The sequence below is a fragment of the Urocitellus parryii genome, chromosome 4 (assembly GCF_045843805.1).
Source record: "Urocitellus parryii isolate mUroPar1 chromosome 4, mUroPar1.hap1, whole genome shotgun sequence".
Classification (NCBI taxonomy): domain Eukaryota; kingdom Metazoa; phylum Chordata; class Mammalia; order Rodentia; family Sciuridae; genus Urocitellus; species Urocitellus parryii.
The window spans coordinates 176,787,382-176,807,174 of record NC_135534.1 but is presented as its reverse complement, the minus strand read 5'-3'; the positions used below and the strand labels follow the sequence as shown (position 1 = coordinate 176,807,174).

The following is a 19,793-nucleotide window of genomic DNA, read 5'->3' as shown; positions in this document are numbered from 1 at the left end:
CTTATTTTTTGTGGGGTTTTTGTTTGTTTCTTTTTTCTGAATAATCTTCCCTGAAAATGGTTTGGTTTAGCTCTTAGCAGCCTACTCCCGAGCTCTTAGGACACTTGTTTTCTTTTGGGCTACATATTTCTTCAGGACAAGATACATTTTGGAATGGTTTCGTGTCTTTTGAGCTTTTTTTCTTGAGTTGCTTCCCAAAGAAGGGCTTCTCACAGAGGAGCATGAGCTTTCTTGTTATCTCCTTATGACTGGAGTTACGGTGTCCTTCAGTTAATGAGAACTGTTTTTTTGTAAACACCTTCATCATATTACCCCTACATCATCCCTAATGTGCTTCCCACATACTCCTACATTAAACTGCTTACCTTCGGGGTCATTTGGGATTAAGGGACAGACAAGCCTCTTCCAACGGCTCCTTCAGGGACCCAATAGATCTGACAAGGCCAAACTCCAAGAAGCAGATAAAGGTGCCAGGTGGTCTGTGAGTGTTTTACCCTCCACCTGGTTTACCCCTGCACTCCACTGTGGCCTTAGCCAGACAGAAAAACTGGGGTTATCACTTCTTTTTTTTTTTTAGTTATAGGTGGACACAATGTCTTTATTTTACTTTATGTGGTGCTGAGGATTGAACCCAGTGCCTCACACATGCTAGGTGAGTGCTGTACCTCTGAGCCACAACCCCAGCCCTGGGTTATCACTTCTTGATTAGGCTCCACCTAATCAGCCTGTCTGGCAACCCAACCACACTAGCAACTCACAGTTCTCTCTGGATAAAGCTGGAAGCCTCTACTTCAGTCACCGCTGTGCTGGATCCCCCTCTTCACCTCCTCCTCTGGCCCTTCCAGATTCTTTTATCAACCTCCATCCATTAGATTTGGTTCAGGGTTTAGCCTGATAAAATCTTTTGATTCCAACTTTCTAGATGCCACCCTTCAAATCCCCACAAAGGTGAACCAACATGAGAAACACACCATCACAGCAACACCAGAGGGAATTTGAGTCCAATCTAGCCACCACTTTATATTTCTGCTTAAGCCAGGCATGACCAGGATGCTGGCTTCATCCCAAGCCAAAACAAGGCTTCTTTTTTCCTCTTCCTAAAAATAAAACTGGAAGTGAACAGAAGCAGTGGCTATGATGTGGCCAAAAATGCTGTCTAGAAGGCACACATCTAGGTAATCCTCCTCCGTTTTGACTGGTAGTCCGAGACCTGGGGCAGTGGGATGGACAGAGTGCCCAGCTTGTGATCCTCTTCCTGGTCAGCTGCCAGAGACACCTTTCTTTTAGAGATCTTCAACCTCATAGCTTTTGCTATCTCAATCATCCTAAGGAAGAAACAAGCAGAAAAATGGAGAGAGAGCTCTTAATGTGGTTGTTCAGGACAGTTTGGCAGGAGTAGCACATTCATGCTCCAGGCCATAAAGACAGAATCCCAAAAGTGGCCAACCCCCAAGCAGGTAGACAAGATGCCCCACCCCCCAAAGTTATCAGAAAATCTCATTTTAATGTGTTATCATCAGAAAACAGTCATACAGGTGATGGAAAACTAGGTCTCTAGATCCCTATTAATAACTGTCTTTACCACCTATAACCAAAGTACAAAAGCAACCAGGTCTGAGCACTTGCTAGAACTGACAGATTCCTAGTTCTACTCCTAGTTTTATTTCTTTACCTCACTGCATGTACCAATGCTATTTTTGGAAAGCCCTCAGAATACCTTCCATGGTCTGCTGGACAAGTGTAGTCAGAGGTGTCATCACAGGCTTAGAATACCATCTGGAGCCTTGATGTCTGTCAAATGCCCCTCGAACACCAAAAAAGGATCCTGGAAAGCTCTGCCCTCTATTGTTGGAATCTACTCTAGCAAGGCTAGAAGGAGCCTGAAAGGTCATCCCTACTCCCATCTAGTCAGAGAAGCTTAAATATAGTGTCCGTGCCAACCAGTGGCTTCACCTTCCCTTGAAGACCTTCCATCAACTCTGAGAAAACTCTGCTTGCTAAGATGAAGGTGAGTTCTCTGAAACTTCCAGCCCTGGATGTACCACTCAGAACCATAAGAATTCCTCCTCCCAGTAACAGGAATTCAGAGAATGGAGGCTGCCTGGTAATCCAGAAACAGGACGCTATGGCAAGACTCAGGTGTGAAGAAGCCCAGTAGACTCCCCTCTTGGCTATGAGAACCCGAGGAAGTCACTGCTCTGGACTGCAGATTCTTCAATTGTTTTTTTAGGGAAATTAATGAGACAGCATGAAGGAATTTAAAACTCTGCCAACACAGGCACTCAAAATGTCTAGGTGAAAACCATCCAAGTTCTTCCCATATGAAATACCCCCAGGTTCCTTGATGTTGCCCCTTGATGTTGGTGTAGAGACATACCAAGGTATCCTAGAAGGAGCTTTTTATTCAAAATGCTGTGCTCACCTTTTTTCACTGAGTTTCAAGTCTCTCTGTAACAGTGTCAGGTCAATCTGGAAGTCATTTATGTGCAAAGCAAGTATGATCACATATGCAGTGATCTTCGCCTTCATAGAATTTGAAATGAAGTTCCGTAAACTGCAAAATCAGTGGCAGGAAAGGAGAAACAAAATTAAATTCCAAAAGCAAAATAAGAACATCTGAGCCCGATTCCTTAGCATTCAATGCCTTCCCAACCTGGGGAAAGGAGGAACTGGATCAATCTTTCTTCTTTCTTCCAAAGTGCCAGAGCTTCACAGCAAGCAGAGAATCAACCCCAGAGCATCCTCCTGAGCAGGAGAGAGAAAGCTGCGCCTGCACCCAGGGGGTGCTAGCGTCTCATACTGGTGAGGACCCTCCAAGTCTGTCCCTGCCTGCTCAGAAGGGCTGCTAGGATAATAATCACCCCAAACTCAGTTGCTGTTGCTTCTTCCAAGCCCACTCAGGAGCAGGAAACACTACACAAACGGCTGAAGGAAAGCCCAGGGATGCTGCATGGGCTTCCTTCCCCAGAGTCCTCAGGGTGGCTTGCCCTTTTCTACAGCACTAGTTCTGTGGGACATCAGGAAGGGCTCCTTGAAGGAAGTGTGTAAAGTAAGTCTCTATTGCAGGGCATCCCACAGCCATTTTTTTTTTCTTTTTGGAGTACCGGGGATTAAACCCAGGGGCACTTAACTAATAAACCATATCCCCCACCCCTTTTATTTTGTTTTGAGACAAGGTCTTGCTAGGTTGCTGAGGCTGGCTTTAAACTTGTGACTCTCCTACTTCAGTCTCCCAAGCTGGGATTATAGGTGCAACACCTTGCCCAGCTCTGCAGCCTTGTGTGTGTGTGTGTGTGTGTGTGTGTGTGTGTGTGTGTGTGTAGTGTGTGTAGACTGGGGATTTAACTCAGGGGCACTTGACCACTGAGCCACATCCCCAGCCCTATTTTGTATTTTATTTAGAGACAGTGTCTCACTGAGTTGCTAAGCACCTTGCTGTTGCTGAGGCCGGTTTTGAACTTATGATCCTCCTGCCTCAGCCTCCCAAACCTCTGGAATTAAAGGCATTCACCACCACACCTGGCTAATATCTATAAAAGATATTCACAGTGGCACATGCTTGTAATCCCAGCTACTCAAGCAGAAGGATCACAGCCTTGACAATTCAGTGAGATCCTATCTTAAAACAAAAAGGGCTGCAGATGTAGCTCAGTAGTAGAGTACCTGCCTAGTTTGTGCTAGGCCCTTCAATCCCCAGCACTACACGGGGGAAAAAGAGAGAAAATATTCATGAAAAATAAAGTGAACTTTTCCACAGGGGAGATACACATACACACACACACACACACACACACACACACACGTCCTCAACTTAATTGATACCAGAAACCCACCAAATGGCAGCAATCTCTTAGCACTGCATCTTTATGAACTTGGCTTGAACCCAAGCCCCTACTCCTCCCTCACATACCCCACCTGCTTTCTCCTTCACAGGCAAAAATCCCCAAAATCAACTTTCCTGACCTGCCATTGTTGTAAGTCAAGCAGGTAAAGTGCTTCAGCAGTTTGGTATTGATGATGTGGGGAATTCCAGGTCCTAGGGCATCTATAACACAAAGTAGTATTTAATCATTTTCATGAAAAAAAAACAGGCCTCATTTGTGGGCTGGGAGAAGAGGTGAACAGCCGGGCCACTATGACGACAGAAAGAACCATATGTTAAGAAAAGCAGGAGCCCAAGATTCAGAACAGTCACTTTAAAATAAAATATGAGCCAGGCACAGTGGTGTACACCCAGCAATGCAGAAGGCTGAAACAGGAGGATGATAAGTTTGAGGTCAGTCTCAGCAGCTTAGTGAGACTCTGTATCAAAATAAAATAAAAAGGGCTGAGGATATAGCTCAGGGTAGAGTACCCTTGTTTCAATCCACAATACAAAAAAAAAAAAAAAAAGGGATGGAATGAAATGGACAATACAATGAAAATATGCTCAGATATGCTTTAGCCTGCAGATCAGATACACACAAGAGATGTGTATGATGGGGTCACGACCAGACAGATCAATCACTCCAATGAGGCCTCACAATGCAGAATAAAAAAGGTTAGGGGCTAGGGTTGTGGCTCAGTGGTAGAGTGCTTACCTAGCACGTATGAGGCCCTGTTCGATCCTCAGCACCACATAAAAATAAATTGATAAAAAAATAGGTATCGTGTCCAACTACAACAATAGAAATAAAATATTAAAAAAAATTTAAAATAAAGGTTAAATTGTTAAAAACAGCAATAAAGGAAACTGAATAGATTTTGGAGAAATCCCAGGGAGAGAGGGAAGAAGAGAGATTTGAATGTGCAAATAAGAACTAAACAGGGGCTGTGGCTCAGTGGCAAAGCACTTGCCTAGTTTGTGTGAAGCACTGGATTCAATCCTTAGCACCACATAAAAATAAACAAATAAAATAAAGACATTCTATCCATCTACAACTACAAACAATAAAAAATAAATTAAAAAATAAAAGAACTAAATAGGGCTGGGGTTGTGGTTCAGTGGTAAAGTGCTTGCCTAGTATATGTGAGGCCCTGGGTTTGATTCTAAGTACCCATTGACAACTAAAAAAAAAAAAAAAAAAAAGAACTAAATAAATACTGAAAACATTAATACAAAACCTTGGGTACTCAATCTCAGTAACAATGACTGACTACAACTGTGCGGAAAACCACCAACGTCTCCATCAGCATTTCCAACATTGCCACATATGGTCCGGGCTACAGGTGACAGTGGGATTACCGTTAGAAAACTCTCTCCTTTCCTCCTTCAAATAAATAAACATAATACAAACCTAACAAGCAAAGCCAAACTTTTCTCTCCCTTCTGTTCTAATAGTCTCTTAACATGTGCATTCACTTTGACCTGGATACTGCACTTTGCATAATGCAGAATAGTAGTGAATGTTAGCTCTGGAAGGCCCCCAAGCCATCATGCAATCTCCAGGTAAGGAGGTCCAGAGAGAAGAGTGAGACTGGCAAGTCCTCCAGAGTGCCAACAACACAAGGAATGATACTGTTGCAGTTAAAAATTAAGACGTGGACAGATGTATGTATCTTCTTCCCTTTTAGAACTGATCTGAGATCTACAGACAAATAATGGACTAGAAATAACTAAAATAAAATGTCTATCATGGACTTACTTTTCCGCTTTATCACTTTCTGGGCTCTAAATTTGATGAGGGTGTCTAGAAACCATATACATCGGGCCTGGTGATCTCGGTTCTCTTCATTTGATGGCAAAGACTTCAATGCTTCTATAACAGTGGAGCAGTGGCTAAAATAGGGAGAAAAAGGGACAAATGTGTCAGAGTAAGACAGACTCTGTCAGGAACCACCCCTTACTATGAGAACTGAGGCACCTCTCCCCGCCATACACACTGAAGGCATCTGAAGGCCCACCATATTCAAAATCCTCATAGCAGGAGGTTTGTAGTTATGGGAGTAGAGGGGTGGAAAACGGGGACACTGTAAAGGGCCAGTAAATATTTTAGGCTTTGTGGGCCATACGGTCTCTGTTGCATTCACTCAACTCCATATCATGGTGCAAAAGCATCCAGAAATAATACTTACAAGAGTAAATAGGGCTGTGTTGCAATAAAACATTAACTTATACTTTTACTTATTCATAGGCAGCAGGTCAGACATGGCGTATGGGCCAGTTTATTGACCTCCGTATTAGTAGTTAGGAGCATAGGTTCTAGAGTCAGGTTGACTGGGTTTGAGTCCCCCCTCTGAAATCTGCTCAGGCAAGTTCCTTTATATCTCTGTGTCCTGGCTTCATCTATAAATGGAAGCCACTGATAGCATCTGTCTCCCTAAGGACTCTTTCTGTATTAAAAGACACTGCAGCCAGATATGGTGGCACACGCCTATAATCCCAGCAGCTCGGGAGGCTGAGGCAGGAAGATTGTGAGTTCAAAGCCAGCTTCAGCAATGGCGAGGAGCTAAGCAACTCAGTGAGACTCTATCTCTAAATAAAATACTGGGTATGTGGCTCAGTGATCAAGTGTCCCTGAATTCAATCCCCAGTACCCCCCCACCCCCCCAAAAAGACACTGCAACCTGGATGTAGTGGCACATGCCTGTAATCCCAGCAACTGGGAGGCTAAGGCAGGAAGATCACAAGTTAAAAGCCAGTCTCTGCAACTTAGTGAGACCTTGTCTCAAAATAAAAATAAAAAGGACTGGGGATGTAGCCCCTGGGATCAATTCCAAGTACCAAAAAAAAAAAAAAAAAAAAAAAAGACACCGTTAGCTAGGCATACTGCAACTCAAGTGGTTAATGCAAGAGAATCACAAGTTCAAGGTCAGCCTGGGCAATTTAGTGAGACCCTGTCTCAAAATAAAAAATAATAAGGGCTAGGACATAACTTAGTGGTAAAGTGCTCCTAGATTCAATCTTTAGTACCACAAAAACAAAATAAAACACTGCAAATAAAGTACCTAGAAATCTAGAAGAGTGTCTGGCACAAAGCTAGAGCCCGATCCCTGTTAATTGTTATTTTTATGTACTGTTCTACTACCATCAGGATCCTGGACTTGGAGATAAAAAAGCTCTTCAAGTTCACCATGTAGCAGCATCATTTTACAGACAAGAAAACTGAGGCTCAGACAGTAAGAGCACACAGTTAGACAGGACAGTGCTCAGGGTCTCAGTTTTCAGACTCTCAGCCCCGTGTTTATTCCTGTGCCTATCCCAAATCATGATCACATTAAGACAACTAAGAAGCAGTAAAGAGCTCTTTCCAGAAATGTACCTTTATAGCCAAAAAAGAAAGGCATTTTCCAAGGCTTTGGATATCACTGACCAGTAAATTTTCAAGACAAAAATTGGGAGACCCAATGTAGGATTGAAAACATTTTAGCAATTTATTTGCTCAAAATAACATTATCAAAAGAAAAAACTCAGAAGCAAAATAATGTCACCATCATCATTTAAAAACAAAAAAGTTATTTTAATGGTAAAAGGGGAGAGGAGGAAATAATCTCTGAATTATTTAAAGTACACAAACTGAACTTTAGAAAAGCTTGCCCAGCATACTGTCATAGAGAAGCCATCCCTTCAGCCAGCACCCATTCCCAGACAGGCATTTGGGTGCTGCCAATGATAATCAGCATCAGCATAACACTGGGGGACAAGAACTAGCTCTGGTCCCAGCCCTAGACTACAGTTCGCCACCCTCTGCCCAGCTACAGGTGCCAACGCCCTCCCTTGAATCCACCTACAGCTCCGAGAGGCCCAGGGTCTAGAAAACAGGTTTATTCATGTTCGAGGGCTAGCAGATACCTTCTCACTGACTGGCACCCTAAGGTCTTGCTTCACATCTGACTCCCTATTTCCCAATATCACTGCCCATCTGCCCAAGTGAAAGTACCTGTTCTCTTCAATTATCTTCAGTATTTCTTTTGATGTGATCTTACTGAAAGCTTCAGATGGGCTCTTAAGAGCTTCATACTCTGCAGAAGAAAGAACTAGGTGCAGGTCAAGAACACAATCTGACCAAAATGGAAACATTCAACCAGAAAAATTACCTCATAGAGGCTTCATTTCACAGATGGGAAAGCTAAGGCTCACAGAGGGGAAGAAGCTCATACAGGAGAGCAGGGCAACTTCAGACCCTGTTGTCAGGCTCCAGCCCAGCGCTCATTTCCTGCTTGGGCTTCTTTGCCTTCTCTCCCCTATCACAGAGCCAGGGCCAGCATTCCCATCTAACTAGACCCATCAAGTAGTAAAATTCTATACTCCAACCCTTCTTTTCACAAAACTGGTCTGCCCTAGACTTCAGACATTGGCCAACTCAAAAAGTCATATTTTGATTATTCGTGGAAGAGTGACCCCTGTGGGTTGAGGAGTAGCCTTTGGCATGTTGCTTAGGAATGGGTTTGAGTCCCAGGGGTGGCTCCCTCAGCTGGTGAGGAATTCTACCTGACCTCCTGGTGACAGCACTGGTACAAGGGCAAAGGTCTGTTGCTTCTGTGAAGGTCATAGGACCAAGGACCTTCAGACAGCCTGGCTGTGCCAATGCATACAAATATTACAACTTATAAAATAAGGCAGCTTTTCTACCACAAGGATACTGTCCTCAAATTTATACACATCTTCAGGTTTGGCTGCATCAGCATAGCAAGGAGGAAGGTAGAGGGAGTCGTCTTGCGAGTCATCCTGGATGGCATCACTGACCAGAGCTTTAAAGTAAAGGTAAAATTAGTGTTAGTATCACCCTGTTCAGCTTCTGGTCCCCAACACTCTTTGCAATCTGTGAAGCTGAGACCACAAATGGTCCAGAAATCCGAAATCTAAATGCTTTTGCCAATATGTCCTGCCATCAGGCCAACTGCTGCAGGACTCCCAGGCACAGGAGAGGGGAATACAGCAGTTTCCCTCCAGTAACCTGAGTTGGCAGACAGGCCTGCTAGTGAACATTTATAACACAACATGAGAGAAACTCAAAGTGAGAGACAAAGCTGGAAATGCAGCATGGTGGTAGAGCACTTACCTGATACATATAAAGTCCTGGGTTTGATCCCCAGCACCCCAAAAATAAAAAAAATTAAAAAGTGAGAGGTATTCAAAATGGCCTTTAATAGCTTAACTTCCAAAAAATCTCACTACACATTTTGAGTGAAAATGAAAAATCAGAATATACATATCAACAGAAATAGAGATGGAAACAAAGAAGTTTTATTAGTCTGACAGACCAATGTTGGGAATGTGGTTTAATTATTTTTCTTTTTAAATGCCTTTTAACACCTGAAAGTAAATTTAACAAAATTATGTCTTTTTTTTCGTACCAGGGATTGAACCTGGGGTGCTTAATTACCAAGCCACATACCAGCCCTTTTTATTTTTTATTTTGAGACAGGGTCTCGCTAAGTTGCTTAGAGCCTCAATAAACTGCTAAAGCTGGCCTCAAACTTTTAATCCTCTAGCTTCAGCCTCAAGAGTCTCTGGATTATAGATGTACACCAGCACCCAGCTAACTTATGTCTTCAAATAAATGCTGAAACCTATGTCCTAGAAAGGAAAACACAACACTGTAAAGATGTTGATTCTCTTCTTATTAATCCCAATTGGATTTCTGAAAATAATTCTTAAGATTATCTGGGAAAGAAGAAGAAACAGAGTGATATAAAAGGGTTTATAGGTTCAAGAGTTGCATATACGGGGTATATGCAGAGGCGGTAGGATGTGTTTTTAAGAGAGGAAGAACAAAAAACAATAATAAAAAAATAGGAGTAAAGAATTAAAGAAAGAGCAAGAGACAGCAGTAGAGCCTAGCTGTTGGCAAGAAAAAAAAGAGAGAAACAGAAACAGAAGAAAACAGTTGTGAAAGGGTCAACAGAAAGTCAATGCAATGTATATTAATCAAAGACCTAACCTTCCAAATAAAAAAAAGAGAGAGCATGAAAAGAAAGTTACCTTAAGGAAATGCTAAAAGCTAAAAAATACAACAAAAAACAATATGTATGTGTACAAATGCACAAATGTCCGTTATTTGTCAATCAATACACATTCAAAAATCAAAACCTAACAAAAACAAAACAGCAAAATAGTCAATGAGAGTTTTTTGCCCGCTTTCTGTGCCAAACTGCCTTTCTGTTTCTCAGCTTCCCTTCTCAGCAGGATGGCGTGAGCAGCTATGGAAGATGCTGGCAGCTTGACTTTAGGCTCTGTTCGATGAGATGCTGCAAGTGAAGCTCCTAGGGGCAGGGATTTGCTGTTATTACCCCAGGCATTTTTTATGAGGGGAATTTTCCGGGGTTAATGAATCAATGAATACATGACCAGCCACATCAAGTATAGCCACTAGAATCCTAATTTGAATAAGTTATACTCTACATATGTATAATTTGCTAAAATACATTCTACTGTCATGTATAACTAAAAGGAACAACAACAACAAAAAGGGATATAGAATGGATGAAGCAAGGAATGTGAAACATTCTGGCTTCCTTGAGGAAATAATCATTGTAAAGTTATGTAAAAGATTTTTAAAAATTAATGAATGAATGAATCACCTGGATGAAAAAGCATACTATGACAGCAAATACATTAAAAAAAAAAATGAAGAAGGACAAATTTGCCTTATGAGACGAAATCTAATGAGAAGGCTACTAAGATTTAAAGAAAAAGCCTTATGCTGGTACAGGAATAAACCATGGGAAGAAAAAACAGAACACAACTAAGTATCTAACATACAATAAAATGGTAAGAATGTCCTTTTTAAATTACCCAAGGATGGAGTTGGGGGACAAATGGCTAACCACTTGAGAAATATAAAATAAAAATCTGTATCATATGCCAAAAATAACAAAGAAATTGTAAAAGTATTAAAAAGGAAGATATTATGTAAGTCACCAAATCTGGAAAGATTTTCTTAAAATTTCTAGAATTCCATTCTTACTAAACTTTCTCTAATGTTCTTCTCAGCCTTTTTTTTTTTTAAAGAGAGAGAGAGAGAGAGAGAGAGAGAGAGAGAGAGAGAATTTTTTAATATTTATTTTTTAGTTCTCGGCGGACACAACATCTTTGTTGGTATGTGGTGCTGAGGATCGAACCTGGGCCACACGCATGCCAGGCGAGCGGCTACCACTTGAGCCACATCCCCAGCCCCTTCTCAGCCTTTTTAACCAAAGCTCCTTAGACTCACAAAGGAAGCCTTCTCCTTTCTCTGTGCCCTGCAGGCTATTCTTTGCACTAAAGATGGACTTGGGTATTCCATTCCCATGCCTGCCTCCTCCACTTGACTGTTAAGCCACCCAGGGCAGCAACACATCAGATGTTTCTTGCTGCTCTCAGAACCTGTCCCTCAGCAAGCAGCAGTAAAGAACGCAGCCTTAACTCCTACTATCACCATCTGTAAGGCAGTTAGAAGATCTCAAGAGAAAGCTGTCTTTTTGGGCAAATTCTTAACCCAAGTTCCAGTTGCTTACCTTCCACACCCTTTTTATCAATGATATTCTCTGCAGCTTTAGATACTGCAAGATTCAATGATTCACTGCCAACTTTGTTCATTCTCCTGGAGTTCAGAGCTCGTTTCTGTTTGGTGGTACCAAAGGCTTCAATACAAGAATCCATCTGTGCAGGAAACAAACCTGGTTACTGGGGACAGGGCAGATGGGCACTGCTACATCTATCTGTGGGACAACAAAGGAACTCTAAGCTCCTGAGCCATCATCACCTCACCTGTAAGTCAAGCTATCATTCCTATCAAAACTACCTCCCTCATGGGTCTATTGCATACATTAAGTGATATTGCCAGACTGAAAACATCTTACTTTATAAGATATAAAGGCTATTTACAAATTAACAGTTTTTCCATCAGTAAAATAAAATGACTTGACTAGAATTATGGTTGGTAAATCTGTGGCACACAGCTTACCATCGTCCCATTCTATATCTACAATAGACATTGCTAACAGACCTCTCACTCTTTCCCCTGAGCCACAGTAGCCACACACCTCCACTTCAATATAATTCTTCAGGCAGCACTGAAGATCCAATCAATTTGCTATCCTGAGGTGAAATGACTTTTACAGGAACTTTCTATATTGAAAAATGCTGTCTAGGTTTTTTAAAATATTTTTTTAGTTGTAGATAAACATACAGTATCTTTTTTTTTTTTAAATATTTATTTTTTTTTATTTTTTTCGGCGGACACAACATCTTTGTTTGTATGTGGTGCTGAGGGTCGAACCCGGGCCGCATGCATGCCAGCGCGCTACCGCTTGAGCCACATCCCCAGCCCAGTATCTTTATTTTTATGTGGTGCTGGATCGAACCCACTGCCTCACACATGCGAGGCAGGCGCTCTACCACTGAGCTATAGCCCCAGGCCCCTGTCTAGTTTTTTTTTAATACGAAGGTTTCCAGGTACAATCATTATTTTCTGAAACTTGAACTAATCTAAAAACAAGTATTTTAGGGTGTGGGGATACCAGAGCATAGGTTCCAAACACTGGCTCAGAGCTGCATTCAGCTGCCCCAGATAGGAGCAGGCCTCTATAAGTAGGAACTCTCCTGAGAACCACAGACTTCATGAGCTTGGGAGAACAGAGTTCAATAAACTCATTGTACTGATGGAGAAACACATGCCTACAAGGAACTTGGTTAAGCCCCCACATCTTAATTTTTTTTTTTTTTTTAACCAGTAAGAACAGCTTTTATTGGTTGCAATGGTGAATGGAAGAGAGGGTAGACGACAGCTCACGCTCCTGCGGTGGTATTCGCAGATTGGGTAGTTGCTCTCCGAAAGCCACATCTTAATTTTTTATGGGCAAATTCTTAACCCAAGTTCCAGTTCACACTCACCTTATCTCTGAAAGTTTTGGTCTGGCTCTCTAGAGTGAGTTGACTCTCGGCCGACTCATCTGTGGAAACACAAAACACAAGAGAGGGAGTCTTGCTATGTTACCCAGGGTGGTCTTGAACTGGGCTCAAGTAATCCTCCTGCCTCAGCCTCCCAGGTAGCAAGGACTACAGGCACATGCTGCCAGGTCAAGCTCTGTAAGGCCTGCAGATATTAAGTGTTCAGTATTTATTTGTTTAACAATTAATCTAAGAAAAACAGATTTCTTGGGCTGAAGATGTAGCTAGTGGTAGAGCACTTGCCTGGTGTGCACAAGACCCAAAGCCCAGAGTTCAATCACCAGCACTGCAAAAAGAAGAAAAAAAAACAGATTTCCTTCCTTATTACAGGACTTTCCTAAGCCTTAAGTGAATGTATTCTGTGAATATTCAGCTTAAGTACACAGTTAAGAGAACTGGAGATTAGGGAGTCAAATGAAGGACTCATCTGATCCAAACTCTTCATTTTATAAATAAGGAAAAATGAGTCTCCAAATGAAATGACTTGACCATATTAGTTCACCATGCAGGCAGAAATAAGTTAGAAACCAAGTCTTCAACTCCTTCCATAGTTATAGTTTTCTCTCCTGGTGAAAGAGCTAACAGCAGGCATAAACATGGAGGTATATATTTCTTATATGATGTTCTCTAACCTTCCACAAAGAACTCAAATAAGGGGAAGTCTAATCTGGTAGACAAGAGCACAAGCCCTGGAGTGACCTTGCCTGAGCTACACCAGCAATGCACTCTACCCAGTCATGCTAACTCTGTGCCACACTCATCACTGGTTTAAAAAAAAAAAAAAAAAGCGGGGGTGGTGGTGGTGGTAAACAGGCCAGGTGCAGTGGTGCACATCTGTAATCCCAGTGGCTGAGAAGGCTGAGGCAGAAGGATTGAGGGTTCAAAGCCAGGGGCAGCAATGGTGAGGCACTAAACCACCCAATGAGACCCTGTCTCTAAATAAAATACAAGGGCTGGGGATGTGGCTTAGTGATAGAGTGCCCTTGAGTTCAATCCCCGGTACCACATGAAAAGGAATAACAGAACCTATGAAGTGACAGTGTACTGAAGGTGTTCAGAACAGTGACAAGCATATAGGAAGGAACTAGTAGTCAGGTTGTATGTGAATGTGTGTTTGTGTATGTGTGCTAGCCAGTACAAACCAGTATTAATAAACATTTTACATTCAAAAACAAAAATGTGTTTAATCAACAAATTAATAAACAATTTTCTGTGCCTCCTGGAATTTAGAAGAACATTTGAAGAGTGATTTAAATGTAGTTATTTACAAAGCAAAGAATTCTTAATTTTGAGCCTCAAAATCCATAGGAAATTTACAGATGGGTGTCAAGACACAAGAGTCTTTTTAAGGGGCTGGGGATGTGGCTCAAGCGGTAGCACGCTCGCCTGGCATGCATGCGGCCCGGGTTCGATCCTCAGCACCACATACAAACAAAGATGCTGTGTCCGCCAAAAACTAAAAAATAAATATTAAAAATTCTCTTAAAAAAAAAAGAGTCTTTTTAATGTAAAATCTCAGATCTATATATTTGAGGGGGGTTCTGGGGATTAAACCCAAAGGCACTGAGCCTCATCCCAGTCTTTTTTAAAATTTGAGATAGGATCTTGCTAAGTTTACCAGCATCACTAAGAATTCAAGTTTTGAGATTTAGGGAACAACAGCCTCTTGAATCTGACACTACTATTTATCATTTTAGACCATCTCACTCTAGCCGTGAGCATTCTAAGAATACCAGACAGAAAAGAAATGCAGCTTCTTCTAATGGATTAAGGGGGGAAAAAAACTTCCCCAAATTAAGACAATACAGACACTTTTCATCAAATGAAAACTCATCCAGCAACACAAACTATGCAGCATTATCGTGAATTTTCATGCCAGGGACTTACCTGAAAACAGTGGCTGCATGTTGAACAATTCAGCATCATATACTTCCATCTGACCAGAGGTCTTATTCAAAATTCCCACAAAGTGCCTGAATAAAGAAAAATAATGCTATAATGCTTTACTAAAAAGGTACAACTTCCTTCTTTCTGTTTAAAAGCTCTCAACCTTTTTTCTGTCCCAACACACCTAAGAAATGCAACAACTTGCTCATGAGTAACAAAAATCTACTTCAGCAATAATTCTCTGCATGAAGAGGAAAAAGGAGGGTGTGGGAAAGGAAGAAAGGGGACATGAGGTAGCTCTGGGGAAAAAAACCACATCTGGACTCATTGGTGTAATGGGAAATCCTTTTGAAGTGTAAGAATCTACAATTACACTAGAACTTACTGTGCACATAATTTTTATGGTGGAAAATGAAGTAAAAGCTTGTTAATTATGGGGAGAAGAACAATCTGAAACAGAGCATCTCTTTAAGTGAATGATGCAGTATTAAGTTTTAAGGATGAATAAATTCATCTATTTTTTATCAGGCCATGGTCCAGTGGGAGCTCTGACGGGGCCTTGTTTGTGGTTCACTATTGGTAACAATCATAGGGACCATGACTGTATCATGCCAGCCCCAGACATTTCAGGGTGGGCAATCTTCATTGTACAGAGAAGATGAGGGATCAGTGAAGTACAGAGCTGCTCAGTGACTGAGCTGCATAGAAACCTGGGCCCAGCGGGTGCAGTGGCACATGCCTGTAATCCCAGCAGCTCAGGAGGTTGAGGCAGGAGGATTTCAAGTTCACAACTAGCCTTAGCAATGGTGAGGCACTAGGCAACTCAATGAGACCCTATCTCTAAATAAAATACAAAATAGGGCTGGGGATGTGGCTCAGTGTCAAGTGATCCTGTCTTCAATGCCCCTTACCAAAAAAAAAAAAAAAAAGAAAGAAAGAAAGAAAAGAAACGAGGGCTGGGGATGTGGCTCAAGCGGTAGCACGCTCGCCTGGCATGCGTGCGGCCCGGGTTCGATCCTCAGCACCACATACTTTCCGAGAACTAAGGAAAAAATAAATAAATGTTAAAATTCTCTCTCTCTCTGTCCCCCTCTCTCTCTCACTTTCTCTTTAAAAAAAAAAAAAAAAGAAAGAAAAAGAAAAGAAACGAAACCTATGCCCTGGGCTTATGATTCCCAGTCCTGATTCTTCAATACAACCAAATCCTTTTCTTATACTTGGTCCCAAGGCAAACCTCAGGCAAGCTTTAACCTATAGAACATACATTCCAAATTTGTGGAGAGTGCTTTTAGAATAAGACCATTACAAGTAAGTAGTTATAACAAATAAGTGGAGTCTTTGGGAAATTCAACAAATACAAGTCATCTTTTCCTTTCTAGGAATGTCCTCAGGATTACAAGGACCCCTGGGGTCTATAAACGTAGGGACTTGGTACATCTGCCTAGATTTCCCCAATGCCCCTAAAATAAATATGGAGAAGAGTACCACCACCACCCCCATCACCTTTCCTGCTGCACCTCTCCCCACCATTACCTGCACAGAGTGTTGCATTTAAGGGCTCCAGTCCCAAAATTGTTTCCAACATAGGAAAGTCTGTCTGTTTCAGCTGCCTAAAATACATAGACAGAGGAACTCTATTTACAACCAATGTTGAAAGGTATTAAGTATGGTCTCTTTTCTACATTTGGAGAAGTTTTAGAATGAAAGACCACAGTGGGTTAGCATTAGGAGATGATTCAGTCCCACTATCTCTATTGGAATCTGGGCTATCCCTGAAGAAAAGGCAAGAGGGCCTTAGTGCTGGTTTCTAACTGGTTTGAAGAGTTCTTGGGGGACTTGAAGCACAGGACTTGACAGAGAGGTCCTGAACTCCCAACACTTACAGGTGTGTGAAAAAGTGATTCTGTAGGCAATTTCCAAACCATTCTCTTTTTTTTAATAATGTTATTATATTTTTTATGCCTTTGTTTATATTTATGTGGTGCTGAGGATCGAACCCAGTGCAAGCAAGCACTCTACCACTAAGCTACAGTCCCAGCCGGGTCCAAACCATTCTTGAATCTTCTTTACCCACCTCTTCCATGACTGCTCTTCATATACCCTCAGGACTAGTGCAAATGGCCAATTCATTTCCTGGTCACAGCCAAGCTTTCCTGCTTCCCTGTACTTGTCCCTACTACCCTCTTCATTTGGAAAACCATACCTTGAGTGTTAAACCTTCCCCCATCTTTCAGGACTCAACTCCAGTGCACTCTCCCAGGAAGGCATTCTTGTAAGCAGATCTCTCTTCCTACTGAGTTCACTATGTCCTGCACTCTCCCCACCTCAGATCTTGAACTTTGTCTACTGTATGAGTATCCCTCATGGACAGTTCTCAACCCAGTGCTACCAGCATCTGGTGGGTGGAGGTCAGAGATGCTACTGAATGTCCTGCAATGTGCACAACTGCCACCCATTACAAAGAATCATCAGGATCAAAAAACAAATGAATGAAAAACTTCAAATATCATAAACCAAGATAGTGCCCATTCCCATACCCCAGGCTGCTAGGGCTCAGAGGAATTCTTCAAAGGTCCATTTGCTCCTCTCCTTATTCTCCCTTCCTACCCTCCCACATCTGTCCATATCAAAAAGGACTCCTGAAGACCACAGAGTGAAGGCATCTGCAACTGCAGCACTTACTAGAATTCGCTGTTTCCGCTTCCTGGGATTTGTGGAGTCGTTGCTGTTGTACAGGGTAAAGCGTATGTTGCCTGGATTCTGCAGCTTCCCGTTGGAGAACTGGACTGTAAGAATGCAATCCAACAATGAGATAGGAGCAAAAGGACCCACGGTGTAGCGGGGAAGAACTGGAGTATCACTGAGAGTGACAGAATGGGGAGGGCAAGGAAGATCAGGTCCTGACCTAAAAGGGGACTGAAAAAAGTCCTGGTCCAGCTGGGAAGAGGGGATGGTGGGGGTGGGACTCTCAAAGGCGAGGCTGGGACTGGAAGGCATGATTAAGGCAATGAGGCTGAGGGAAGAGGCCTGGTCCAGACCTAAAGAGAGGGAGAAAGAGACAGATGGGGCAGGAGAGAGACTTAGTGAGGGGATGACAGGGTCCCGATACCGTCCTGAGAAAAGAAAGGTATCTGGTACGTCCTCGTGCAGGTGGCAGGTAGTGACAGAAGAAAAATGGGATGACCGGGGAGCCCTGTCTTAACGCCGGGTCGAAGAGGGGTCCTGGCTCAGCTGGGGAGGGAGCAGAACGCAGGGCGGGAGGACTTTACCCAGTACAGCTCTCTGACTCTCGTCCGGCTCCCCACAGTACAGCCACCTCGCACTCGGCAACATCTCTGCCGCCATCTCTGCCGCCATCGCGCCTGTCTTACAGTCAGGTCCCAGAGAGGAAAAAGAAGCACAAACACTTTGGTTAACACGCGGGAGCCTCAGTGCAGCGCGACGGAAGAGGCGTGGCCTCCACAGGCCCCAACCTGAGTACGTGAGCAGCGTGGCTCCGCCCCCAGGCGCTGGGCACGTCATCCCCACCCACTCGTGATCCCTCCCCCTCCGCCCACGCCGTGCCACACCCCCTCCTTGGTGGGTCTCTGAGGCACGGCACGTGATTTGCCCTGCCCTCGGCCTTCACCGTTCGGATTTGATGGGACTAGAGCCCCAATTGCCGAAAAGCCCTGTAGCTTCATCCTGACTGGGTCTGGGACTTCCTCTGTTTAGGGTGGACCATGGGAAGAGGCCCAGCAAGCTCAGAGCATTTAGGCAGAGGTTTCTAGGGTAGGTTAGAACCCGGGTGTGAGGGGCGGTGTTGAGGGACCGAGTGGGGGGGTGCCGTGTCTAACTGATGGACATGTCTGTTTGTCCTTGCGGATTTTTTCCGTATGGGAATTAATCAGAGTAGGAGAGTCAGGGTTGACTCCTCACTGTTCTCCAAAATACTGCCTCTGGAGACCTTACCCCACCTCTTCACCCGGGATCTTCTGAATAACCTTGACACCTGCATACTCCTTTGCTGAGCACTTGTTACATTTTCATTTTCTGAAATCAACTAGTGTAGGGCTCACAGATAACTCAATCATAGGCTTATAAAAACATTGCAAAGCCGAGCGAGATGGTACACGATGCCATCCAATAATCCCAGCTACTCCAGAGATTGAGGCAAGAGGATCACAACTTCGAGGCAAACCTCCACAACTTAGACTTATCTCAAAATAAAAAGTGAAGAGAACAAAGGATGTAGCTCAGAGGTAGGATACCACTGGGTTCAGTGCCCAGTATCTGCTTCCCCTAAAAAAGAAAAGAAACATTGCAATTACAGTGCAAGGAACTATTCTGAACCATTTAGAGTAAATTGTCAACCTACTATCCCATTCACCCCTGAAGACTATAGTTATTTCCTATGGACAAGGACGGCTATAGTTTGAAATCTGGAATGTCCCCCAAACGCCCGTGTGTTAAGGCTTGTACTCCAAAACCATGATGCCATTGGAAGATGGTGGGCCCAATGGGAAGTCTTTACTGTATTGAAAGGCTGTTCTCAAAGGAAATAGTAAAATCCCCCACCCCTTACTCTCTTTCTATTCCTGGCTATGAACTATGTGGCTTTGCTGCCATGATGTGCTGCTTCCCCAGACCCCAAAGCAACTGGGTCATGAACTGAAACTTCTCAACCCGTGAACCAAATAAGCCTTTCCTTTTTACAAGTTGATTATTTCAGGTATTTTGATACAGCAGTAAAAAGTTAACACAAGAATCTTCCCTAGGTTACAAGACAACCAACAGAGCCAGAAAATTAACATCAAAACATTATTATCATATAATCCCCACACACCATTCCTTTACCAAATGTCCTAGTAGAAGAAGACCTTGTCAAGAAGAACATGTTGCATTTAGCTGTCAGCTCTTTCTTTGATTGGAAGGCTACCTTGCTCTACTCCATCTAATAGTTTTTGAATTATATAGTTCAAGAAGGGAAAAGGAACTTAATTGTCTAAATATTTTTCTGCCTCCCCATTTATCTTTTCTTCAATTTATTTTCAGTTAACAATAAACGATTTTT

General features: G+C 42.8%; 1 protein-coding gene across 1 annotated transcript; it reads right to left on the bottom strand.

Annotated features, from left to right (window-relative positions):
- Positions 1-566: 566 nt before the first annotated feature.
- Polr1e (RNA polymerase I subunit E) lies at positions 567-18,210 on the bottom strand. The gene is made up of 12 exons (XM_026415383.2): positions 18,010-18,210; positions 17,423-17,526; positions 16,274-16,350; positions 14,741-14,826; positions 12,797-12,855; positions 11,419-11,563; positions 8,563-8,670; positions 7,860-7,956; positions 5,625-5,758; positions 3,964-4,045; positions 2,423-2,554; positions 567-1,325 (listed from the first exon to the last, which is right to left on the bottom strand). Exons 1-12 carry the CDS (start codon positions 18,095-18,097, stop codon positions 1,172-1,174), a joined length of 1,266 nt encoding a protein of 421 aa, XP_026271168.2. The 5' UTR covers positions 18,098-18,210; the 3' UTR covers positions 567-1,171.
- Between the last annotated feature and the right edge of the window lie 1,583 nt (positions 18,211-19,793).